Here is an 8,805-nt window from a genome sequence, read left to right as displayed (position 1 = left end):
TATATATATATATATACTAATAAATTAGCATCTCATTTTTTGACCGCTTTTTTTTTTGAGCTTTTTCTCTACTGAGTCCATCAGCGGAATTTCAAAAATGGTTCATTGGATAAACAGGATTCTGTGTAGCTGTCACTGGATCACTACCATGGTAGTGATGATGGTATGCCGGTTGGAATAGGGGAACTTGAACTGAAATGAGAAAGTTTTGACTAGGGGAATGAAATAAATTGAGGAAAAGTATAAAATTGAAGAACATCTGGAACATGCAGACGTGGTCCGCATCGTACATTTCTTCTAATCAGAATATAAATTAACTTTCTAGAAAAATGTAACATTTTGTTATAGTTTGGACCACTAAGATAATGAATATTCCAGGTATGACAGGAGTAAGTACAATTTATCCGAGTAATACGATAAATATCGCCTGGAAAACTTACACTGATATGCTTGTTGCTGCATATTCACTTCTGGTTGCTGCGCATAATAAGACATCCCATTGTTCGGATATTTCATCGAATGAACATCATACTGTTGTGGCGTAGAGCACTCCACGAATGTTTGAGATGGAAAGCGTGGAAAAATGGATGATTTGTTTGGATTGCTATACTGTTTATAGCAATGACCGAACCTTGGATACTCAATCCCATTGTATATCCTTGTATTATCCTGCAGAGAAGGACAACGAAAACTTCCGAACTTTTCCAAGCTTATTAACTTCGTTTTGAGGAATAAATACTACTATTTTTAACTCCACTACTTAAGCATCTGAAATGGATTAGCTGAAATTTAAAATAATAAGATACAAAAACTTTTCCTAAAACAAAGTACCGTATGTGAAAGCTGGGCATTGTTTGCGGACACATGGCATCCATTGTTAAATAAATTTAGTAGCTGCTGTTGTTGATGACAAGAATGATGATGTTGTTGAAAATGCGCAAATTGATGATAATGCTGCTGTTGCTGCGGCTGATGTAGCTGATTGGGCACTGTTGCTGACGCTGCAATTGCAGCTGCACTGTTGCATATACTACCATTAACGCTACTGCTCCTACTATTACTATTCCCAATTAATGATGTTAAGGACATAGCATTCGCACTACCGATACTACTTGTACTGCCACTGCTGCTAGCATTCCTCGTACACAACAAAGAATTGTCTTGTACTACCATTGTTGGGGGTGCTGATACTTCTAATGCTGATGTTGCTGGGATTCGTTGTGGCTGCTGATCACCTGGAAATGATGTGATTATTGAATCACTTAACGATCATAAAAACCGTGTTTTTACAAAACATGAAGTTGAAACCTTCTCGTCTCACTTCCAGTCATTTTGCCTATTCCACATATTTAGGGAGATAATTTCTACTTGGTATTATATAAGTACTAGACATCCAAATAACAACCGCTGCTATGTTTGAAAACATTGAAATTGCTCGTCTGATTGAGAAAGTAGGACTTCCGTCCGTGCATAAGGCTATGATGGGATAGATGCCGTTTCCGAGACAGTTGTACTAAGCAAAACTCGTGGAAATTAAGCAAAATTTAAGTAATGAACTGGTGAAAACCCAACGAAATATCACTGGTTACCAGCAAGCATACCGTACATAATCAATATCACTTACAAGGTGGTGTAAGAGCATTCTGTTGCGGTGTTACAGCAGTACTTTGTGAATCATAAAACGAATTTGTAGAACATCGAGCGGATGCAGAAAGATGCGTTGGAGATAAGGCACTATTGGGCGTGCCACAGACAGCTGACATCGGTGAAGCTATCTGAACATAATTTTTTTTTTACCAATATGTCTATAATATTCTGCTCCATGTTAAATAAAATCTCGTTCAGTTTGCTAGATTTTTAACTGCACTTATTCGTTAACCTTAGCATCAATTACAACACCCATCATGAAGATACTTTATTGTTTCAGCTACATAAAAAAAGCTCTGAAATTTGAGTGATGATGTGGCTTCACTGATTATTCATCATTTGTTGTTATTCCGAAGAAAAAATATACCGAACTGCTTGTGGACTGCACTTTAAGCTTTTCGGTTTCCGCAGCTAATATAGATGGCTGTTCATCGCAACGATTAACTAATACTCCTTCCAGGCAGTTTCCTCCGAGATCATCCAGTGAATTATTCTGCAAAGAACAACTGAACTGTAAATTCCCGTAATTCAAAAATGAATAAGAAGATCAACATAATAAACAGCGTAACCAAAAAAGTGTTTCGTGTTATCTCAAGAACAATTCCAAAATCTTCTGCCTTCCACCTACATGGAAGAATGACTGGGAACCTGCAACGACTGTTTCTTTTGAAAGGAAGACTTAATTTAGATCACAAAATTGTTCCGTCAGAGCTTTCAGCTATTCCACATTATTTGACTGCATTTGTAACTTTGGATTCCTTAAACTTTCAAAATAAAATTCAAAATTCGACGCGAAATCAAGATTCAAAATTCGATGTGAAATTATTTACTGTCAGTGTTCGTCAATTACTAAAGTGTCATTTTAGCTCAAACTTTACCAATAAATCTCTTGCAAAAATAATGCCTAATATTATCTAAGTTAAACATATCAAATACGAATACCGGTCCAATTTGATCCATCAAATCTTTCACGTGCGACTCAGCTAACTCCGGCATTGCTGATAAATTGCTCATTTCTTCAGGGATGGTGGAAGTTGTGGCTTCATGTGCTTGTGATGTTGTTGGCAACATTGAACTGCCCAATCTTGTCTGATCGTACTGTTCAGCTCTTTCTAATCCGGGGACAATAGTGTTCATCTGGTGTATTTCTTTAGCCATCAATTTGTCAGACTACAAAGGGTATATTGTTCCAATTAACAACATTATAGCCAGTATTTAAAGTTAAAGTTTCAAAACTAATATTCAAAACAACAAGGAAGCAGAACCAATTCAGAGTTAATTTGATAGAAATTATTTTGAACAACAAATTTAGATCTCTTACATGCGTTCCATCTTTATAACTGCTTGCTGGACAGTAAGGCACTTGTTTCGACATCACAGTCGAATACTTGAATGAATTAGTGGTTTGCATCGGAGATATATTATTCTGAAACATTTCTGTTTCTTTTCCGTGATAAATATTACATCGATCGCTCATGATGGCCATGTGGGCGTACTGCGTCCATCCAGCACTACCCTCAAATGGTCGTTTTCGAATCTAAAAACAGCTAAAAGATATCGCAAACATATTTAATTTTCTCAATTGTAAAATGTTCAGTTTTTCTTGAACTTTATTCTATTTTATTTTATTCCATGCTGAAAGTGTTATCATTTGAAATTCGGGAACTTACATTTGGCTTACAAGCTGATATAGCCGGATAACTTGGTGTGAAAGGAGATGCGGTCTGTAATACTTGCATACATCCAGGATAACTTTGCGATGAGGAAAGAAGCTGTGGATAATGATGGCCATGAGACTGGATCATCGATGATGGCACTTCCCGAGGCTTTGCCTGTTGTTCCGCGTACTGTTTCATCGCTGCTTCCAAATATCTGAAATTCATCGAAATTGAGGATTTTTGGAAATTAACAAACATTTTTTTAATTAATAAAGCAATAATATTTCAGCATTTCAATATAAGATGTTTAAGGATTGTAATTACAGCTTGAAATTGAAATTATAAATCATAGCAATTCTGACTACATATCAGTTCTAAAAAAATTAAGAAAACACCAATTTCTTTCGATAAAATCAATAGAAGTTGTGTCTTTGCAAACCTAAATATTAACAAAAAAAGGGAAGCGAAAAAAAAAAAACAAGTATAATATTGAAAATATCTTCATAAAAACGATCGTAAGTTATGGAATTCGGAACTCCGAAGACGTGTGAATTTACTCATCAAGAATAACGTATAATTTTTATATTACAATCCAGTCAATGAACTTCACACTGACTCACATGGTAGGATATCGGATTTCTACTGGCAAAATACTAACGTGAGATGAAAAGATCAAGTAAAAAAGTCATGTCGAAGAACTCCATAACCTTCTTTTTGCTTGAAGAAAGTATTCTTCTGAAGGAAATACTCTCAGAAAAACAGTATACAATGAGACGATTTAAAAAAATTAGACAACCTTCGACGATACTTCTCCATTTCGGCCCTTTCTTTCTTTAGTCGTTCTATTCGAGCATTTTCCTGTCTCTGCTTTGTCCGTTCTGCTATTAATTTGGTATTTTCAATGCAACCCAAAAATCGGGCACGTCGCTCTTTCCACCGTGCACTGAACCTCTCATCAGCGTATGTCATGTCGTTTGGTCTGGAATGAAACAATCGAGTAAGATTGGAAATATCATGAAATTTTAAATTGCCCTTAACCAATAATATTTTCATTGACTCAATCATCGATCTTCACGTCTAATAAAGCTTAGTTTAAATTTAAATTAGAATCTAAAAATGCATCCTAAAGGAATTGATTTCCTGATCTACATGACATTTCGGTATTTATTTAGCTAACAAAGCGCACTATTAGAATGAATACTTACATAACTGCTGATTCTTCAACAACGGATGTTGAAGGCAAAGCTGCTGCTAAACCACCACTATTCATTAATCCAATTCGTTAATAGGAATTCCAGATAATCAATTCAAACAAAACAGTGGACATTTCTGAAATTCAAACAAGTTGAATATCAAATCCACTGAGTAAATGATGACGCGACAAGGGTAAAAGAAAATAAGAGTGAAAATAAATGAAAATAAGTGAATTGCTGCATAAGCAAACCCGTAAGACCATAAGCCCGAAATGAAAATGCAAGGGAAATTAAGCTTAGATACAATGTCTGAAGATAAAGGATGAAATCTGAATGCAGATACACTACGCACATATCTGATTTATTCAATAATTTTTTTCTATGTTCCTTTTTTAAAGTCAAGTAATATATCAATAGTCAGTTTCAATCAAAAAACAAATACTTTCCCGACCTCAGTCAACCCGATTAATAATCGAATTTGTTCATCTACAATTTAGAATTTAATCAAATAGTGGTAGAAGTTTTTTTTTGGCATTACTCCCTTTGCAATGATGCCAAAAGATAGTGTATCAGCAAATTTGCAAATCTTTCTAAATTAATCTTCTTGGAGAAGCCAGCGTTTCATGGTGACATTCAATGAAGGTACTATAAAATACACTACCTTCATTTCGCCTTTTTGCGATGAAAAAAAGGACACCTATAATTGAAAGAGACAAGAATACAACAAACTTTGTATGCCTCATTTACAGTGACAAAGTTGATACATAGGGAAAGTACCACACCATACTATAACATACCGTACCATCCCATCTCATTTCAATGCTGAAAGAATTGATTCTTGACCCACTGATAAAGTGAATTAAAAACTGCAGCTCATTTCCATCTGTCAAAATACCTGCTCGATATGCGACGACATGCGGCGAATCCACGTGGCCAGCAAAATTGGATGTCTGACGACATGTCGGTACATGGTCTTCGGTACATGGTCTCTTATCGACATTGCAGTTGGATTCATACAAACTTCCAAACAGGAAATTCATACTATCGATGTTCTTTTTTTTCAACTTAAATTCTTGGTGAAAGATGAAATAGACAGTTAAAGTAAACGAATAAGTAACTAACTATGGTATAAAGAACGAACAATTCTGATGTTTGTTGATGATATTTTGTGTGGAAGAGGTAAATAACCGGAGTAAATCTGAATAATTCCCCAAACAAAATATATGGCTCATTTAAAAATTAAAAAAAAAAAACCAACAGTAAGATGCAGGAAATCATTCTGTCCAAAAAAATGTTGGTAAGAAATAAAAGCAAAAATTAAAATTGGGGAAGAGATAACTGCCGAATCCACCAACATATGTACATAAAAAGGTGTTCATTATTCCATTTCTTTCTCGGTGACTGGTGCCAATTCAATTCAAATGTCAATCAAAAAAAATTCGGTAAAACTGAGAATCCTAGTAATAAATACAAAGTGGTAATAAACAACCAATGTGTCCACTGGAATTATTTTTAGATTAATGATTTTATAATGATGAAGATAATGATAACATTGTGATTAATGGTGATCAACAACGATGATAATGATAAGGATGATGGTGGCATAGCGGCTGACGACATATGAATGATCATACTGTCTCTTTATTTCAAAAAACCTCTGTAAGGAAGTCACTTCATCTGCTAAAACGACTTGCAAATCAAGGCGAATGTTGTCTGGTAATTCATACTACAGCTGCCTCATCTACTCATCACAATCTACAAATGTTAAACATCATTGAAATTCATTTCATAGAAGAATGCAAGGAAGCACCTGCCGTGATGGAAAAAGTAGTAGGAGATCGATATTTTTAGGGCAAACAGTCATGTTTAATACTCAGGACAAATAGCAAGTATCCCGGCGATTTCGCCTTTTCTATGAATCCTCTATTATGGACATTACGGAAGTACTCAGTTATTGAGTATGCCATATAGTTGTCATTTCCTAATTTTTCAAAACTACCTTAAGAAATACAAACGATACATACATAAAAAGAGGGTCAGTTCCATTTAATGTTGGATATTCTTTTCAAACCTTCGTTATTTTCAATTTCCGGAGACGATTCCTGAAATTCATAATGTCCTTCGTGAGAGTAATATAAAAGACAAGATGAACACCAGCTATCTTTAACAAATCAACTCAATGCACTCACGATGACTATTTCATTTCACTTCATATTTTAATTTAATGATAATTGAAGCAGTTCAGCCGTCAAAATCATTAACGGCGAATTAGACAGACTTCATCTGATCAAAAATCTATGAAAACTCTTTCTTTCTACATTCATCACCACATTTCAACAGGAGAAATGGAAAACCGTGAAATATGACATGTGTACCTAGCACAGTTGTTAATTAACAACTTGAAACTAAAACAGAAACTTGAAATCCAGCTGAATTCTAGAAAGATGAAATTTAGTAATTTCTTTTACAGCCTTTACAAGGATAAGAAGCCAACAAAATCATCAACGCCAAAATAATAGCTTGCTCACATGGGACTGTTGAAATTGTCACGGTACAAAAGAAGTCCGAATTTTATGGAAGGTAATTTGAAGAAAAAAAGAAACTTGAATGATCTTTCACAGCGTCTAATAAAGGGTAACATAATGCAGAACAGTGAGCCTGAATTGGAAAAAGTACACATTTCCAAGATCCTTCACAACTTCAACTTTTGTTCTCTCTGTTATTAAACCATCTCCAGTGAAGAGGATCTGCTTTCACTTCAGGCACGATAAGGAAACAAAAAAAAAAGACGATTAATGATTGTAGAACGATTAATGATTGTAGACCCAAATCAGACAACTACAACTTCCTTTTTTACGGATTTGTGGCTCGAAAGTCGGGCTCACATTGAGGACTGTTACAGCGATAAATTTAACGGCAAAAACTATAATAACACTTAAAAAGAATCCTTTGTAGCTAGCTACTGTTGCTGACGATCAACGATCGCAATGAAAAATAAAAGGGAAAGGGAGAAGAAATAAAAAATGAACCTCATCGCGGATCGCAATCACTACTACTGTTACCGCCGCTGCTACTGTGGCGCTGCACCGTTCCTGCATAAAACATTGAAAAAATGCATTAACAATTGCTTCTCCCCTCTAAAATAGCTCTCTTTTTTTTTTTTCTTTTTTTTTGTTCGGAATGGTGTGATGAATGGAAGGAAGTGATGAGGAGCTAAGTTTTCCTTTTTCCTTTATTGTAAAAAGTGGATAGAACAGAGAAGGACGAAAGAAGATGACTGACTGATTGCTCTTTGGGTGTATATGGTCAGAGCGGAAAAAAAAAACGACCAAACTATTCCCCCTCCCCTGAAGTTGTACCATAGTATCACAGTACAATATGTGCTATGACTAACCATAACGAAAACGAAAAAGGCAACGTTCACAAGGACAAGGCAACATATTCTCGCATTGTTGATTAAGGCTTGTTGATTAAGGCTACACAATGATCAACTCTACAAAAGCAACGTTATACGCTGATTCATGTCCATGCAACATTACAGGTTATCCAGGAGACAGTTTCAGGGGCTGTAAAGGTAATGATTCAGAAGTACATTAAACACTGCATCGTTATAAAAATAAATACTACCTATAAAGGTGTAAATGTTGGATAATGATTTATCTGAAATTTCTGAATAAATTTGGGAAATGAAATGAGACATTTCTCGCATGTGCTGTGCCAGCAGACACGATTTAAAAAATATATAACGCACTTATTCAGTCAGTCGCACAACAAAACCACTTATTGAATTCCGTTCAACAGAGGGAGCAAAAGCAGAAAAGATGGGATGGATGGATGGATATTACCATATGGTTTTTGGTACACACATTGAATACATACAAATTACACGAAAAGATATCTTCAATCAAAACTGATTTCAAGGAATGTAACTAACTGGAAGAACATTTTGAAGTCACCATTTAACCCTTTTTCTGTGACCATTGGGAAGATAAATTTGTGATTTCAACTATGTAGGAAGACGAGTACGTGTCTGTGGGTGTTTTGTGTTTGTACATATGAGTGCATGTGTGTATGTGTGTATGTGTGTGTGTATATATATATATGTGTGTGTGTGTGTGTGTGTGTGTTAAAACAATATGTTAATTGATCTGGATCCGGTATTTTCCTTCTCTTCGTTTGCTATTCCGTTTTTCCTATTATACTTTCCCGGTTTTACTGATGCTACTGTATCACTCGGACGACTATTACAACAATCATAATTGATTGAAATTCCTAAATTTTGTTGTTTTAATGCGCAAAATTGATTG

General features: G+C 35.2%; 2 protein-coding genes across 2 annotated transcripts in view; both read right to left on the bottom strand.

Moving 5' to 3' along the window:
* LOAG_10282 (hypothetical protein) overlaps positions 1–4,642 on the bottom strand; it is a gene marked incomplete at its 3' end in the record, with an annotated part of 4,819 nt that extends 177 nt beyond the window's left edge. Inside the window, exons 1-9 of the mRNA XM_020448122.1 lie at positions 4,511–4,642; positions 4,102–4,284; positions 3,318–3,519; positions 2,969–3,184; positions 2,590–2,817; positions 2,015–2,140; positions 1,625–1,775; positions 832–1,235; positions 441–669 (exon numbers count right to left, since the gene is read on the bottom strand). Coding sequence (XP_020301706.1) covers positions 441–669; positions 832–1,235; positions 1,625–1,775; positions 2,015–2,140; positions 2,590–2,817; positions 2,969–3,184; positions 3,318–3,519; positions 4,102–4,284; positions 4,511–4,575 — 1,804 coding nt within the window. The 5' untranslated portion in view covers positions 4,576–4,642. The remainder of the gene's footprint in view (positions 1–440; positions 670–831; positions 1,236–1,624; positions 1,776–2,014; positions 2,141–2,589; positions 2,818–2,968; positions 3,185–3,317; positions 3,520–4,101; positions 4,285–4,510) is intronic.
* Positions 4,643–5,088: 446 nt separating this feature from the next.
* On the bottom strand, positions 5,089–5,538 carry LOAG_10281 (hypothetical protein; the record flags this gene model as incomplete). The annotated part of the gene is made up of 2 exons (XM_003145808.2): positions 5,089–5,195; positions 5,394–5,538. 2 exons carry the CDS (start codon positions 5,536–5,538, stop codon positions 5,089–5,091), a joined length of 252 nt encoding a protein of 83 aa, XP_003145856.2.
* Between the last annotated feature and the right edge of the window lie 3,267 nt (positions 5,539–8,805).

The sequence above is a fragment of the Loa loa genome (assembly GCF_000183805.2).
Source record: "Loa loa unplaced genomic scaffold supercont3.34, whole genome shotgun sequence".
Taxonomy (NCBI): Eukaryota; Metazoa; Nematoda; class Chromadorea; order Rhabditida; family Onchocercidae; genus Loa; species Loa loa.
The sequence above is the reverse complement of the archived record's forward strand: the minus strand, read 5'-3'. Positions and strand labels throughout refer to the sequence as shown.